The sequence below is a fragment of the Cheilinus undulatus genome, linkage group 7 (genome assembly GCF_018320785.1).
Source record: "Cheilinus undulatus linkage group 7, ASM1832078v1, whole genome shotgun sequence".
In the NCBI taxonomy this organism is placed as follows: domain Eukaryota; kingdom Metazoa; phylum Chordata; class Actinopteri; order Labriformes; family Labridae; genus Cheilinus; species Cheilinus undulatus.
In genome coordinates, this window is record NC_054871.1 from 52762303 (window position 1) to 52780543 (window position 18241).

General features: G+C 39.9%; 1 protein-coding gene across 1 annotated transcript; it reads left to right on the top strand.

The window, feature by feature from the left end:
- Positions 1 to 2477: 2477 nt before the first annotated feature.
- On the top strand, positions 2478 to 16352 carry nit2 (nitrilase family, member 2). The gene is made up of 10 exons (XM_041790634.1): positions 2478 to 2544; positions 2701 to 2819; positions 4321 to 4441; positions 4534 to 4622; positions 4720 to 4813; positions 7238 to 7312; positions 7387 to 7465; positions 10535 to 10633; positions 13453 to 13508; positions 15858 to 16352. The coding sequence occupies exons 1-10, from the start codon at positions 2517 to 2519 to the stop codon at positions 15956 to 15958; spliced, it is 861 nt and encodes a 286-aa protein (XP_041646568.1). The 5' UTR covers positions 2478 to 2516; the 3' UTR covers positions 15959 to 16352.
- The last annotated feature ends 1889 nt before the right edge of the window (positions 16353 to 18241 follow it).

The following is an 18241-nucleotide window of genomic DNA, read 5'->3' on the forward strand; positions in this document are numbered from 1 at the left end:
TTTTTTTGGTGTTTAACATTTTTTGTTGCTTTTCAAACAGTAAATAACAAAAACCCCATTTTACATTTGAAGTGCAATTTCAAAAAATCTGTCCAGACGTGAAAGGGGTATGTAAAAGAAACAGAGAAGATCCTCGAACAAAAATTAAATAAAACACACATACACACACTCGTCCATTGTAAATATTGTCCATCAAGAGAGTAGTTCAGATATTTTCGTAATGACCTCTATGCTGCAGACGTGGATAGCCAGGAAATGTAGGGATTCCACGTAAACATGTAATGATCAAGTTTGTCCAACAGAGAATATGTCACTTTCTCATAGGCTGCCAGCTGAGCCATAGCTGTAGCCCATTCGTCATAGGGAGGCGGGTTTTTTCGAGATACATCTTTTAAAGACCCCAAAATCAAAAAGAAACAAGGATTTCTGACGAAGAACTGAAAAACTGACCAGGTTAACTTAAAGGCCACAGGCTGGTACTTTTCAATAGTAGTAATAATATTATAGCTGTAACATTTAAGTAGTTGATAATATTCACTTAAATCTTTTATACCACAACTACAATCAGATGATAACCTCAATTCCAGAGCAGTAAACAAAAACAGAATGCAATGACTTACAGGCGATGATAGCAACTGCCTCAAATTACAGACTGATTTCTTTACTGCCTCAATTTTTAAACATTCTTTAAAAGTTATTTGTAAAGAGAAGTGATGCCCTTTTTTGACAAATATGATTTATTGAATTATCATCAATGATCAACATCAACAGCAGTGATGGAATTTGTAAAATAAACAGCTCCAGATAATGAGCAGTCTACAGTAGGTGTGTGTGTGTTAATTTACAGTGTTTGTGAACGCTCCTCTGCAGAAATGTGAACAGTATGTAGGTGTGACAAACTTTAACAAGTTATTTACGTGATGGTTTCAATATGTGAAAATTAACCCATCTTAGAGATTAACCTGTGGAGTTCCACAAGGTTCCGTATTAGAAACTAAGTTATTTATACTTGATTTGTACAGGAACTGAAGGATTGAAATTCGAAATGTTTGTAGACAACACTCATTTATTTTGTTCTGGAGGGTGAAGGACTGATGTGAACTGAATTTAACAATGTTGAAACTGAAAGAGTTCATGAAACTAGGTTTTTGGGAGTAATTAGAGATGATAAACTTTGTTGGAAGCCCCACATAAAACCTGTAAAATGGAAATTATCCAAGTCTATTTCTATTCTTTACAAAACAAGAGATTTCCTGACAAGCTGTACTGAAATTTGGGGAAATGTATATAAACCAAATTTAGACCCAATAATTAAACTGCAGAAAAGAATAATTATGTTAACATTCCAGTTTATGTCCAAAAACTTTAAAGTTAGAGATGGAGTTTGTTATTTAAGGGGACTGATAATGTGTGAAGCTTGCAAAGTGAGAACAAATGCTAAACACAGATGTGTGTCCATTTTTGAACTGAATAAAGAACTAAAACGTGTGTACTTCTCTGTCGGTACATTTAAAAAGACTTTAAATAATTACTGGTTACACTCTGAATAGGAACTTCTAATTTAAAGTACAGAATCTGTTTTTCATTTTCTAGCTGATTTTCCTTGGATAGGCTAAAATAAGTCACGGGCTTCAGCCTTTTCCTTTTTTAGTTACTGACCCAAACATTATTATTATACATTATTATGTAAAGTGATCTCATTTGATGCTTGTTTGTGTCAACATATAGGGAACGGAAATGAAACATTCATTCATTCATTCATTCACTTGTAAATGTCATGTACACATTTTATTCACAAAAGAACATAAACAGCACATAAGACGTTGAAACTCAGACATTTTGCCATTTCATTAAAATAAAAACTCATTTTTGATTTTATCAATTTTCAGAGGGGGAAAACAATAGTTTTTAAAAGTTGTTTTCAATGAAAGAGCCCTCTTAAAAGACATTTTTTTCTCAAAGATTTTCTAAACTACAGTAGCTCCATCCTCAGGAGGTGTGACCATGACAGCGTTTATTTATACGTAAAATATTGACTGAAGTTGTGCGAAACTTCTCAAATTTGACCTTTTGAATATAACGAGGACCTTTTCTGGACCTTTGGGACGATAAAACAAGTTGATATTTGTCAGCTAGGTTAATATTTGTCGAAAACTTATGTTAATTAAAAGTTAATATTTGTCGGTGACTTGTTTAGTCAATGAGAGCAGCCATGGAATAAGCCCCGCCCCCAATGACGTCACTTCTTCATGGGTTTGCAAAATAAAAGTTGTGGATATCCGACGAGCATTGGCATCCAACTTGATCTGTTGTTAAGCTTCAGGAGTAGACTCTATATGACCGTAGACGTTGGTTTACATCGTAAAGGGCTGTTTTGTTTTATAAACAACGCTTTAAAGGTTTGCTAACCGTTACTAACTTAGGACGGACACTTACTTTGAAAGGCGCACTGTCAACTAGGGTCACGTGGTCTTCTGTCAACTGTGGACTGTGGAACCAAACAGCAACCTGAACTCATGTCCACATTAGCAAAGACAATGAGCAGTAAGTATAATTTTCTTTATTTGTTTCACTGTTGTTTAAGCTAACTAGCATACATGTAAACACGAACATTTCCGGTGATGTTAATAAAGTTTTGACGCTGTAATTTAACAAGTGAAATGTTGAAATCAAATAACGGTGTCTGCTGTTTTCTCCCAGAGTTCCGTCTGGCGGTGGTCCAGCTGCAGGTGTCAGCCGTCAAAGGAGACAACCTCAGCAGAGCCCGGAGGATGGTGAAGGAGGCGGCGGGTCAGGGCAGCAACATGGTGCTGCTGCCGGTGAGGAGGGGGCCCAAAGTGGGGGTGAACCCTGAGGGAGGCTGGGGGCTGAGCACTGCTGCTATATTAGTTTGTTATTTCCTCAAAGAGGTCTGTAAATTTATTTCAGAGAGGAACAGCTGCAAACAGAGAAGTAGAGCAGAGAAGGAACCAATGAGGGGGAGCTTAAAGGTCCTACATTCTGCAACCTTCTGTGTTTAAAAGGGACCTTTATGTGACACTGATTTTATCAAAGCTAAAGCTGGGCAGCTAATCGAAATTTAGATTAAATCGTAACATGGTCTCCCAGCTGAACGAGCCTGACTCCACCTGCAGGTGGATCATAGTCTTCCTGTTTGTCAGGAAGCAGCAGGTGAAGCTGAGGAAACGAAACCATCAGCACCGGTTCCCCCCAGGACTGCGTTCTTTCTCCTCTTCCCCCTGTATACAAACAGCTGCAGCTTCAGTCACCAGTCTGTCAAGCTCCTGAGGTTCCCGGACAACGTGACCCCTATCGGACTCACCTTTGGTGAGGATGAGTCCACCTACAGGTGGGAGCTGGACAATCTGTTGATCAGGTATGGTCAGAACAACCTGAAGCTCCACGCTCTGAAGCAGTTGAAATGGTTGTGAATTCAGGAAGGACGCTGCCACCCTCGCCCCTGCCTTCATAACCCTCTGTGACTCCCAGGTTTCCACTTTTTGGAATTTCCCCTTGCTGGACTAATAAAGGAACATCTTATCTTATCTTCTCTTATCTTTGGACTCTTTCTGCTTCCTGGGGACCCCCTTATCACTCAGGACAAGTGGGAGCTGAACATCAGTTTAGCAGCATCATTGAGGCCATCCTCACATCACTGTTACCATCTTGACGCTGCAGCCACAGCGAGGGACTGAAACAGGCTGTATCGTATAATTAGCTCTGCAGAGATGGTGATTGGCTTCCATCTACTGTCTCTTCCTGACCTGTATGTCTCTAGGACTCTGAGGCGTACAGGTAAAATTCATCCGGCCGCTCTCACCCTGGACACAGATTGTGCCACATCGTTGCATATTTCTATACTTTTTGATCATGTCCATTCAGCATTAATTTAGTTGATTTATTAACTATGATATCTATCAAGGGCTTTAAAAATGTAGGTTATTTTCTTCATCCTTCTGTTATCTACATGACTTATCCAGTAAGATGTCGCAGGGGGCGGGGGCTATCCCAGGAGTCAGTTGGTGAGAGGTGGCTTCGTGTTGGATTGGTTGTATTTCAACCAGACCAAACCCACATATACATGGGGAGAACATACAAACTCCACACAGTAAGGCCCTGTCCCACCAGAATTTAAACCAGGAGCCTTCATGCTGCAAGGCAACAGCCCTAACCCCTGGACTGCTGTGCAGCACATTATTTTTTTATATTGAATGTTTAATTCCTGTCCATTGAGAGCAAAATAACCAGAGTCAAATTCCTTATTGTGGCGTACCTTTTCTCTCACCTTGTCTGATGTTCTCTCACCTCTCATTAATTCAGGAATGCTTCAATTCTCCATATGGGACGGGGTTCTTCGCTTCATATGCTGAGAGGATCCCAGGAGAGTCCACACAGCTGCTGTCAGAGATGGCCAAGGAGAACAAGGTCTACCTGGTGGGGGGTAGGGGAAGATTTGATACTTGTGTGGAAATCAGTGATCAGGTCTGACAGAAAGACAATAAAGGACTGAGCTGTGCATGTTGTGTTAAACAGGATCCATCCCTGAAGAGGACGGAGGGAAGTTGTTTAACAGCTGTACAGTGTTTGGGCCTGATGGAGAGATGATCCTCAAACACAGAAAGGTACGTGTGCATCATCTACAGGATTTCATACAACCTTTTAGCACTGATTTTAGCAGGACATCAAGTTTTTTATGTTCTTAATGTTTCTTCCTTCTAGATCCACCTCTTTGACATCGACGTTCCCGGGAAAATCCGCTTCCAGGAGTCTGAGACGTTGAGTCCAGGCAACAGTTTGTCAATGTTTGACACTCGTTAGTTAAATCCATTTACTTTTCACTGGAGCTAAACAGGATTATGTCAAGATAGATGAAGAAATACTCTTAACTGTGTATGTAGTTACTCATTTATAGAACATTCAGAAAGTTTTCAGACCCTCTTCACTTTTTTAATTTTGTTACATAACAGCCTGGTGCTAACCTGACAGGCCTGAAAGCTTCAATGGGAAAAGGCAGAGGCTTTGAAAAAAGCTCGGAGTGTGATTGGTTGAACATTCTGTCTGTCACATCTCTACGGGCCAATTAGAGCAACAAAACACGTGACGTAGCCGCTATCAAGCTGCGCGTGCGCAACTACCGAGGAATAACGCGAAACATGGCAATTATATATATGTCAGTACTCTACTTTTGTTGTTTTTGAAAAGAAAACAACTCATTGCTGCTCTTTGTTCTTCTTCTAACGAAGAAACGTCATCAAGTTCTGATAAAACTGGCGCTTTAGCAGCGTCCATGCTAAGCTCTTCCGCTGTAATTGCACCGGCCTCTTTATGCTACTTGTTTACGTCACGACTCCGCTGGCCTGAAAGTACTGCCTCTCATCGCTGATTGGTCCTGTCACTTTCTAACGGGGCCCAAACGGTTCAGACGGGAGCTTTGCAAGATGGATTCACCAGTGAGAAACTAGGACACGGGCATATCCATCTGCTTTGCAAGGTTAGCCTGGGGCTCCAGTTGAAAAAATCCTTTTTATTCTCATAATTGTACACTCAGTACCCCATCATGACGAAGTGAAGACAGATCTTTTAGGATATGTATTAGAAATAAAAAACTAAAATATGACATTGACCTAAGTATTTAACCCCTTTACATGAAATTAAGCTCCTATTTCACTGGAGTCCACCTTAAGGTTAAATTAATCTGTTTTGACATGATTCTAAAGGCTCACAGTGATATCAGAGCAGAAACCATGAGGTCAGAGGAGCTGCAGAGCTCAGACAGGATTACTGACAGGCACAGATCTGGGTAAGGCTACAGAAACATTTCTGCTGCGATGAAGGTTCCCAAGAGAACAGCGGCCTCCAGAATTCTCAGATGGGAGAAGTTTGGCACAACCAGGACTCTTCCTAGTGCTGGCCAAACTGAGCAATCGGTGAGGGGGGTTCTAAGTAAGAGAGGTGACCGAGAACCTGGTCGCTCTTTCTGGGCTCCAGAGATCCTGAGTGGAGTTTGCAAAAAACTCCAAATGAAAGCCAAGCAATTGCTCAGGCGACCAGCTCTTGGAAGAGTCCTGGTTGTGCCACACTTCTCCATGTGGGGATTATGGAGGCCACTGTTATTGTCAAGTTCTTTAGTTCATCTGCAGGTTTGCCTGAACTTGAAAAGGCTGGAGGTGACAAAAGAGGGACACAGGACAACTCAGTTATTTGTTTTCTTGAAGATTTTTATCTTTTCATGTAGTTTTCTTCAAAAGGAATTGGTTGAAAACCTGAACAAATGACAACTGATAAGTTAAGATCATGTGATTCATGGGAAAAAATAAACATAATGAAATACTCAACATATGAAATGAAATATATATATTACTGGCGTTATTTTAATTAAGTATTCAGTCATTTTTAACCAACAGTGTAACTGTTTTAAGACACTTAAAATCAAATCCTTTAATAATTTACATTTATATGCAACTATATTAGCATTTAATTCTAGTATTAATGTATCTGTCCACTGCTAGGCAGTGTTTCCGAATTAAAACCACTATCTACCGACAGTATTTTAGGCATTGAATGAAAAATAAAATCCTACCAAATTAAATGTAATTATTCTTAAGCGCTCTACCACAATATTTGACCTAATTTACCTCAAACAAATAAAGTACTTTAACAAAAAATCTGTTTAATACACTTTCATTAATTAAATAAACTGATGGATGGTGTCTCCATTTTTTTCTGTTTTGGCTCGATAGTTATTTTTGCTGCCTCCCCAGATCTGTGCCCATCAGCAGTCCAGTCTCTGAGCTCTGCTGGCAGTACCTTTGACCTCATGGCTTGGTTTTTGGGCGACTGTGGCTCAGTATGTAGGGTTGGTCATTAATACTCTCTGAGTCCAGCGTAATTCTTTATTTTCCTGACTTCCTGTGAACATTTTACTCTTATTTTTGATTGTAGAGAAAGACCCGTTGGGAAAGGGGCGATAGCAGGTTTCAGAAATCTATTAGCATGTTCAGGTCGTTTTTTTCATATTCGTCTTAATGTTTTGGTCGTCAACCTCATGTTACTGACTGAGCTTACTAGATGATGTTCATCTGGAATCTCTGGCAGAATGAAACTCAAGGGTTGGTCCATAAAAATCAATAAAGAGCATAAATTTAGAGATGAAAACATTCACCTCCATGGACAGTCGGTAGAGGGTCTCCAGTCTTAAACATCGTTTTAATCTTCCCCATCTCCGTCTCTCCTGCAGCATTCTGTAAAGTCGGCGTGGGGATTTGTTATGACATGAGGTTTGCAGAGCTTGCTCAGCTCTACGGAAGGAAAGGTGAGAGCACGATGACGCTGTTTACTCTGCGCCCTGTGACAGGACGGTTGATCAGGTTGTTTATTCGTCCTCAGGCTGTCAACTGCTCGTCTACCCCGGAGCGTTCAACATGACGACTGGACCGGCTCACTGGGAGCTGCTGCAGAGAGGAAGGTCAGACCTAGAGCCACAATCACTGATTAGAAACATGCAGGTCTTTAAGTCTGTGCTGTTAATATGTGAGGGTTTAGTTTACAGTATCTTCATCGTCAAGCATCTTCCCAGCAGTATGCAGTTTCATACACAGTTGGCAAATTGCTTCATTTTTATTATGAGCCACAGAAAACATACAGAACAGCTGAGCATAGAAAATAAGATAACAGAAAACACCATCAGACATTTATATTGCCACCCTTACCAACCCTGACCCAGTATATGTGAGGTTTTTAAGTAGAATTGATTTCATGTGAGGAAATAAAGAAGATTCATCTCATACAAAGTGTAATATTTCCAGCTTTTTTTGCTTAATCTAGATGATTATGACTTATAGCAATGCCGGGCCCGCTCACAGGGCCATACAGGCCATAGGGCACCTGCATCTCTCTGCGCTGCTCTGCAGTAAAAACGCCCGATGGCACGATCCAGACAGAGGAGTGAAATATCAAGGATCGATATCCGGCTACTGTGAGGAGATTATCCAGCAGATTCCCCTAGTCATGAGCTCCAAATGCTGCTGTGAGTGTGGACCCACCTGTAAGATGTACAGGAAACTCGACAGGCGGTGAACCAACTGAATGCTGGGAAAGCACCAGGTAAATGCAGGATCCTTCAGTTGTTGCATGCTCTCATCTGCTCCGTGTGGAGAACAGGCATCATCCCTACTGGCTGGAAGAGGGGCGGTGTCGTTCCTACATGGAAGAGAATGGGTGATGTGCTAGGGAGTAACAACTACACAATTACACTACTCTAAGTGTCTGGCAAGCACTGATACTGCTGAACAGGATCCAGGATCTGCTGCTGAACAGTCAGGCTTTACACCTGAGAGGTCTACAGTAGACCACATTCTAGCACTTCACTGCTTTACTGAGCACTTTCGGGAATTCAGTAGAGGGTTGTTTTCAGTCTGTCAAATAAAGCTGATTCAGGAACTTAGGGAAACCTAACAAGAAGGGGACTGAGGCTGGAGTCAGCAGGCCAAGAGCCACCACAGACAGACGGGTCCAGGAAATGGACTACAAGGAGTCACTCCTGAACCAGTGACAGTGCTACAAGCTCCTCGGCTGGGCTGAGGAGAAAAAGAACCGGACTGTTGCTCAGTGGTCCAACTTCCTGTTTTCAGATGAAAGCAAATTTTGAATTTTATTATCAATCAAGATCCCAGAGTCTGGAGGAAGATCAGAGAGGCACAGAATCCAAGGTGCTTGGTTTGGGGGGCCACTGTGTCTGCTGCTGTTGGTCTGGTCTTTATCAAGTCCAGAGTCAACTGTCTACCAGAGATTTTAGAGACTTTCATGCTTCCATCTGCCGAGAAGTTTTATGGAGATACGGATTTCCTTTCTGGCACCAAAACTACCAGAAACTGGTTTACTGTGTTTTGCCATCCAGCTGGTCTGACCTGAACCCAGTAGAGAATCTCTGAGGAAATGTCAAGATGAAGATGAGAGACACCAGACCCAACAATCCAGACCAGCTGAAGGCTGCTATCAGAGCAACCTGGGCTTCATAACACCCCAGCAGGACCACGGGATGATCGCCTCACTGCCACATCACATAGATGTAGTCATTTGTGTAAAAGGAGCTCTGAGCAAACACAGAGTGATAAGTGAGTAAATTATCCCAGTAGGCCAGTTTTGTGACATAACCTTTAAGATGAAGACCAAAAAAAAGTCTTGAAATATTTCACTTTTTATGAGATAAATGTAGAATACATGGAAGTTTAACTTTATGAATCAAATCACAGCAAAAATGAACTTTTCAGGATATTCTGCTTTTCTGAGGGGCACCTGTGTATATGAAGGCCCAAGTATTTAGTATTTAAACCGCTGCAACACAGCAAAACATTCAAGGTAGAGTAAGTGGAATTATAGTGTGATTTAATACTGCAATAAATATTCATTTCATCATGTCTGCTGCAATGACATTTATTTATTTATTTATTTAACTTATTTGTAATGTGGGATAATGCACATTAATGGGCATAAACATGTAAATGTGCCAGATTGTAGCCATAGGCTAATTTCCATCTGTAGTCCCCAGCAGGTTGCTGGTATGTACAACATAGAGTCCATTAAAAATCTTCATTTATGTCCTGTCAGGATTTAGTCCAGATTAAATCTTACTTGAGCTGCAAAAAAAAATTTGAAGCATTCATCTTCAATCTTCTTTTGTTTCATAGCAAAACATGAGAAATACTGAGATTATACTTTGGACAAAGTGCCCAGAGAGAGAGAGAAATCTGGCCAGTTTAGGGATTATTAAAGTATATATAAAATATATATAAAATCTTTACATTTTTGTGAATAATGAGTGATTTTTCTGGTGCTTCTTCAGATCTTGGTCTGGATCTCGTATTCTGAGAGTTGCAAAAGAACAAAACAGACATAGAAACAGACTCAAATGTTTTCTTGATCACCAGAATGTTTTCTTGTGATGATGATAAATTTATCTGTCACTGCTAGGAAACAAGCTTTTTAATCTTGACATAACAAGAAATGTAGGTCAAGATCCCTAAATGACAGGAGAGCAGAATAAAGAAAATACTGTGGCTCAGTAGATAGAGTCGTCGTCTCGTAATCAGAAGGTTATAAGTTCGATCCTCAGCTCCTGCAGTCACATGTTAGTGTGTCCTTGGCAACAACAGTTAACCCCAGTCTGCTGAGTCAGTGGTGTGTAAATGGGAAAGGAAGCCTCTGGATGAGATTAGCTAATACTGATGAAACACTCATACTGATCCATAGCAACCTCTACCGCCATCGTGTAAATGTGTGAGTGAATGGGTGTGAATGGGTTGGTGTGCTTTGAGATGTCGGATGACTAGAAAAAGCACTAAACAAGCTGAAAGCCATTTACCGTATCATGACTGCTTCTAGCTTCTGGATTCATAAATTTAACCCCACATTTCTGTGGTTTTGATAATAATAAATGATACAGTAGTATGTTTGGGATTTTTCTATCATCTGTAAAGGTTTTTAAACTCACTTTACTGCTGACTGAACTTCAGAAATACTTTTGTCTCCCTTGCAGAGCTCTTGATAACCAGGTGTACGTGGCCACGGCGTCTCCGGCCAGAGATGAGACTGCTTCTTATGTGGCCTGGGGTCACAGCACTGTTGTAAATCCATGGTAAATAAATATTCAAGCATTCTCCAAGAAAAGTCCATCAAAATGTTAAAGTTACGGTTTGGTGCCCTCACCTTCCTAACAAGGAGACCCACTGTAGCCTAAAAGTGGTTTAGGAGCATTGTCAGAGCAGCAGGGAGAGGATGGAAACTTTTAGCTTAAGTGAGGAGGGGGGAGGATGACCACCTCATTTTTGGAAGCTCTGATTGGTTGAACCTGGGAGGCCCAAAACAGCCCAAAAGTTGGGAGCTGAACCATGTGAATCTGTTCTATTAAAAATGAAATGAAGGTTTAACTGGTGTTAAAACTGAACCGTACTAAGACAGCTGGGGTACACGGATCTTGTTTGAAAATACAACCTGAATTTAACAGCAGACTATTACCAGATTTAACAACCACAGAGGGATCTCATAGATTACCTAAAGCAAAAAGAAGTTAATCACTGAAATACAGAGAAACAAATGATCTAAAGCTTCATAATGACAAAACTTTGCTGCTAATTCAGTTTCACATCCGTCACTGATGAACTGCTTTGTGTGCTTGAAATCAGGTCCACACACCAGAGTCCATGGTCCAGGAAACAGTCTGGATCTCTGACCGGTCCACATATCCCTAATTTAAGCAGTTATTAGACTGTTTTCCTCGCGTTTCCCCGCTCCTCATAGAGCAGACAGCTGTGTTTTTGCAGTCCAGCTGAGCAGTCGTGTTACTGATGGAAATAAATTGTGTACCAAACTGAACTGGACCGCTTGGTAGAAACACCTTTTTCAAACCGCTTCCCTCGTGTTCTGCCTCAATACTTACACTCCAGTTGTGCACCCTTGTGGAGGGTCAGCCGGATGCCGTCCAAAACTTCAGCACATGGAGGCAGAGTGGGCTGTTGAACCCTCAGACAGCGAGCGTGCACTGACGCTGACTTACTGAGGTGTAGCAGATGTTTGTCATGGAAATGCTCCGTACAGAAACGATCTTACTCTCACACACACAAACTTTAACAGATCTACAGAAATAGAGGTAGCATAAAGACAGGAAAATCCAAATGTTCTGAAAACAGGAACTGTTCATTAGACAGTGATGTTTTTATGTACACAAGGACTTGAAAAATATCAGAATTTTATAACATCAAGGGTCTGTCAAATTATTTAAAATGTTTAAAGTAAGGGTAACTGACCTGTTGGATACACATCTGCTTTTATTTTTGAAGAAAAAAAATCACTTTTGGTAGACAGATTATGATACAGTGTTATTAAAAGTAATCACACCCATGGGTGATTTAGCCTTTCAGTGATCTTATAAATCAGTCATGGTTGATATAATTTGCCTTTTTTGACTAAATTTCTTTAAAAACTGAAAGTAAAACTGATTTTAACAAAGTAATGTCAGTTTAAAAGTATGTATTTTAAATTAAGTGACTGCATAAATATTCAGTTTAATTCAGTTTTCCTGCCTCACCAGCACATTTTTTTACACTGTTCTTTCCCTGTGAAAGATGCATCAATGTCATAAAACTCTATATTTCATGTGTACAAAGAAATAAATAAATGGATGAATAAAATTCCCCCCTTCAAAGTGACTGACCTAATTCATCAGAGGTCTAGACAGTTAGTGCTAGTAGTCTCACAGTTAGTGAAATGGGGATCACCTGAGCGCCATGAATGTGTCTCAGTGACTGTAGTATAAAGACACCTGTGTCTGGAAGGTCCAGTCACTGGTTAATCCGTATTCCTGGCTACCATTACACCATGAAGACAAAAGAACACTCCAAGCAACTCAGAGAAAAGGCTATTGTAAAGTCAAAGTCAGGGGATGGAGACAGAAACATTTCCATGTCTCTGAACATCCCCCAGAGTTCAGTTAAATCCATCATGAAGAAATGAAGGAATATGTCACGTATAAATCTGCCTAGATCAGACCGTCCTCACAAACGGAGTGAGCGTGCAAGAAGGAGACTAGAGAGAGAGGACACCAAGACACCTATGACTACTCTAAAGGAGTTCCAAGCTTCAGCAACTGAGATGGAGAGACTCTGCAGACAACAACTGTTGACCGGGTTCTTCACCAGTCTGTGAATTTTTATAGAAAAATGAGGCACTGAGGAGCGGTGGAGGGCGTATTTTTCAGCTGCAGGGAGGCACTGACGTGGCCAAACCAAAGTGTGCTGAAAGGGACAATAAAGCATGCATTTGAAATGATTTGTAAAAAGCAGGGCTGGGTAATTATTTGCAAACAACATTAAATTGCAATTTGGACTGCTACAATTTTCAAAGTCTTTTTTTCAAAATAGTTGAGTAAAATCATACTTTTTCTGTTTGTGGATATGATTTTCTTAACCAAAATGAGAATAACAAAAATTATCATCCCTTCACTGTAGTGATTAATATCAAATTCGCTGTTGATGAGCTAAACTCAATTAGATTTTTTTTTTTAATCTTTCATCAATAGTCTAATTTATGTAGTCATGTATTGGTTGTAGTACAGAATGCTTATGTTTGTTGAATAACACATAAGATGAGGAACCTTAAAGTAGTTGCATATTAAATCACAATTGCAATATTGGGGGAACAAAATCGAAATTAGATTATTTTCTCAAATCGTTCAGCCCTATTTAAAAGTATTGCACTCTGTATGGACTCTAATTATACTATAATGAATGCATAACTGCTGACAGCCCTGATATAGATAATAAAATAAATATAATTTCCATTAGAAGTGCTTATTTCAGACATTATGGCAGCAGAATGAAACAAAACCAGCGTTCACAAAAAGACTTTTTAACCTGTTTATAAAGAAATGTTAACTTTGACTGATTTCTTGTGTTTTAGGGGTGAAGTTATCTCAAAGGCTGGAGCAGAGGAGGCGATCATCTATGCTGACATCGGTTAGTTCAATGACTCCGTTTTGGTGAGGTTGTTTTGATCAGGGGTGTCCCAGCTTTTTTATTCACTGAGGGCCACGTACTAAAAAAATATCTGGATAACGGGTTCACAGTGGTAAACCTCACCATTAGAGTATTAAAGATAGTAGAACCAGTCCAGTTTAAATTTAGCTATGTTTAGTGATTGAATATGCTTTTTAAAACACAAGGTAAATATTTTCACACCAGTGAACAAAGGTCTCAGAGTGGTAACAGAGAGTTTATAAAGCCGAGGATGGCACTATCATCTGAGGATTCTCTGGGTAGATCCTACATGTACAGAGTAAAGACCAGAGCTGGTCAGTGTGGGCACAGAGAGGCGTTTTGCTGTGTTCAATTGGTACAGGAGTGCAAGGGTTAACTGTATCTGTTTCAGTTTTTGCATTAAAAAGTGAGATTCTAGTGAATTAAAACCTGAGCTGAAGTCTATTAGAAGCATGTGTGCATAAGCCTCAAGGTCTTCTAAGTGTTTGGTGGTCAGGTGTGGGATGCTGTTCATAGAGTCATATCTTTAATGAGATGGATCTAATAGCAAGTTGACTTTAGTTGTTTAAAGCCAAGAGACTGAGATCCTGTCAATGACTAATATATAAATGAAAATGATTAATATTGATGTTGAAGTTTTTCCGTGCGGGTCCTGGGGGGCTTAGCTTTTCTTAGATATGAGTAGGTAGGCAAAAGGAAGAAAGATTGGGAACCACTGTCCTTAAAGATTCAGGGGGTAGGAAACGTCCTTTCACAGTCTCTGTGCTTTCTGTGGGTCAGACCTTGACAGTTTGGGCCGCAGGTTCACAACGTTAAAAACAGATTTATAAGTCAGGATAAGTTTCACAGCGTTAGGATCCAAGTTTGCCAGCTTTGCCAGGCAGTGACAGCTCAAGGTTGCAGGGATTAAAAATGCCGGGGGATGAACACCGGTGCCTCTGGTGGGTGTAGTAGATGGTGAAGCACACAGGTGGGGATTTAAGCTGCTGTACTTGCAGCATTACCGCTGGGTGCTTCCAAACTCCTGCAGCAGATAAAGTGGTCTCAGATGCCGTCATTCTAGATCAGGGTCACAGTCTGACGTGTTGTGGTATCTGCACCAGTTTTTATTAATAAAACATGAATACCCCAACCATAGTTTGGACACTGTTGGTATAGATCACTGATCATCAACTGGCGGCCCGGGGCCCACATCAGGCCCCCCAAAGCTTCCTGTCTAGCCCCCGAAAGATCATTAAATTCAGAAAAAGGAGGAAAGAAGATTTTAAGAGTATCCTTTTGCTTTAAATGTCTGCAGCTGTTAAATCCATCCCACAAACAAATAACATTAAAATAGCTTTTGAATGACTAACCATTTGATCTGTTTTTACAGAAATGTACTGTCAAAATTAGTCCATGTTTTTAAAAATGGTTAAGGTTGGCAAAAGTGTTGCAAAAATTGGCAGAAAAAAAGTTGTGAAAAGAGGTTAAAATGTGTCAAAAATGGTAAAGGAGGAAAAAGGGGCAAAAGGTATCAAAAATTGGTTACAAATGACAAAAAATAGTGCAAGAAAGTAAAGAGGTTAAAAAGTGAGAAAGTGACAAAAATTGAAGAAAAGTGGAAAAAAAATATAATAATATAATATAATAATAGAGTGGCATAAAGGGGATAAAACATGCAGAACAAGTGGTTTAAAGGGGGTTAAAATCTTTCAGAAATTGGGTTAAGGAGGCAAAAAGGGGCAAAAAGTATCAACAGTGGGTTAAAAGTGGAAAAAATGCTTTTAAAGTTGCAAAAATTGTTGAAAAAATGTAATAAAAGGGGTTAAAAAGAGGCAAAAAATAGAATAAAAGTGGCAAAAATGCATAAGAGTGGCACAAAGGGGATAAAACGTGCAGGAAAACTGGTTTAAAAGGGGTTAAAATCATGCAAAAATTGGGTTAAAGAGGCAAAAAGTATCAAAAAGGGGTTAAAAGTGTCAAAATGGGTTAATGTTGGTGCTAAATGACAATCAGGGAGGGCCCATTCTCTGGGATTTTCAGGGGTCTAGCCTTTTCTGTTGCCAGCCCTGTCTCCTTGTGGCCTGCTGCATTCTAGATAATAGGGATAGATCTCACTAGTAATGACTCAAAATGTCCTGTAGTTTCAAGGAAAATACAAATACTACTGCAATAATATTTCAATCAGACCAAAATGTTCATTGAATTTTTGTGTATTTGAAAATCCGGCCCCCAGAGTTTCTGTTGAGGCCAAATCTGGCCCTTGTGCAAATGTACTTGATGAACTCTGGTATAGATGTTATTGTTCCTTTACCTTGAGAATCACTGTGTGCTCATGTTTGTTCTCAGACCTGCAGTACTTGGCTGACATACGACAGCAGATCCCGATCACGTCTCAGCGACGACACGACCTCTACACGGTGGCGTCCACACAGGAAGGATCAAGCTGAAAACTCTGGAGGGAAAACTGTGAAGGTCCTAAACTCTGCGTCGTCTTCTCCCCTGAAAATGTCTCGATCTTAGAGACCAGAAGCAGTGTGGATAGTAGCTTCTCAGTGACAGAACTGTGATTTATTCTACAGAACGTTTGGTGCTGAAATACTAGATAGAAATCATCAGCAGTTCATCTGCAGCATCGTTCAGAAGTAAAACCAAACATTTATCTGGTTGCAGCTTCTGTGATGAATCAATCTGAATCCTTCATCATGTCATCAGAAATAAAGCCTGCTTCTGTCTTTTAGCTGTTATACACCAGAGATTTTATGGAAAATAATCAGTAGTCCTATTTTCTAAAATGGTGTAAAAACATGAACAGCTCTGTGAGAAATAAATGAACCAGCCTCATTTACAGAATTACAGCTTTTTATTTAAGTGTGAAAAAACAACAAGAGGATGTGCAGCCAGTGAAGTGAGAGTACCTGCATTTATAATTCTACACTTTGTTTAAAAAAAACATCACTTTGTGGTGCAGAAGTCCCCAGAAAACAACGTACAGGTGCATCTAAAAGTCAGAATATCATTGAAGTTTATTTTTTACTGTTATTTACATCAGTAACTTAGACTTTAATAGATTCTAAACTTATCTCTGACAAAGTGAAATATTTCAAAACTTTTTTGTTTTGATGATGATTACGGCTTACAGCTCACTAAGATTAAAAAAAAATCCACTATCTCAAATATTAGAATATTGTGGAAAAGTCCAGCTTACAAAGGTTTCCTGAGCCTTCATTTTCTCTCTGATTTAGCACACACAACCACAATCATGGGGAAGACTCCTGTCCATGACTGTGGCCCCTTTCAGGAGGGTAAGCCACAGAAGGTCCCTGCTGAAAGATCAGGCTGTTCTTAACATAGAAATGTCTAGGGCTGACAGCTTTAATTAGATTCTGACGAGCAAACTTTTTTCCTCTCCCCGCCGTGAAAAAACTCTGCATGCTGCCTGCTTTATGCTAGTAAATGACACAGCACGGGCTGGATCAAGTGATCCTGTTATTGTTACCGTTACAAACGAATGAAAACGTTGATTTGAGGTTTGTAGGCTGTATGAGTTTAAATAGTTACTGCGCCGGGGCCACGGAGGTCAAAGACTGGTGCGTGCTGATCTCTTAATTAGTTAGTTTTTTAGTATGACGTGATGAGCCTAAAAACGTATTAATGCTTCCAAAGGCTTGTTCTTTTTAGGATCATTTAGAGTACCAAGCAGGTGCAGTGAGGAACCTGGATGGGTTGAATCAGTCCCCAACAAGGTGATTTCTTTTTAATGAATGAATGAATGATTTTTTTTTTTTTTTTTTAACCTGAACAATAAATCGATTAATTGGTGTCTGGGTGCGATTTTGGTCGACCAAGTTTTTCTTTGGTTGACTACAGCCCTAGAAATGTCAGAGAAAGCTGACTGAAGGGAAAAGTGTGGTAAGAACAGGCAGCAGGGATGAGCTCAGCCTTCAGAGGATTGTCAAACAAAGCAGATTCAAGAACTCAGGGGAGCTTCACAAGGACTGGACTGAGACTGGAGTCAGAGGATCAAGACCCACCACACAGACGGGTCCAGGTGTTCCTTGTTTGAGCCAATCCTGAACCACAGACAACATTATAGGCTTCTCACCTGGGCTACAGAGAGAAAGAACTGGACTGTCGTGGTCTCAGTGGTCCAAAGTCCCAGTTTCAGATTAAACAGAATTTAGCATTTAATTTGGAAATCAAGAATCTGGTTTACTGATCATGATATTACTGTGTGTGACTGGCCAACCAACTGGTCTGACCTGAACCCCGCAGAGCAGGGGTGTCAAACTCAATCACAGCAGGGGCCGGATTCTGGATTCAGGACTCATCTGAGGGCCTAACAGGGTCACCTTTTAACCATAAACTGTCAACCATGTTTCACCAGTAATATGAAAAAAATTTAGCACTGATGATAAACGATTTTGACATTTAAAAAGTTAAAAAAGATAAATTTAAAGGCTCACAATCTGAAAAAAGTAAATTTATTAGTTCTAAAAGGTCAAAACATGAAATTGAAATTGAGAAATAATGTTTTTTAAAGGCAAATATATTAGAAAGAAGTCAAAATTATGAGTTTAAAAGGTCAAATTATGATTGAAAATTTAAATTATGAGTCTAAATGTCCAACTATGGAATAAGGAAGTCAAAGTTTGGAGTTGAAAATATGAGATAAAATACAAAATAATTGGTTAAAAATGTACAATATGAATTAAAATTTAGGATTATGAAAC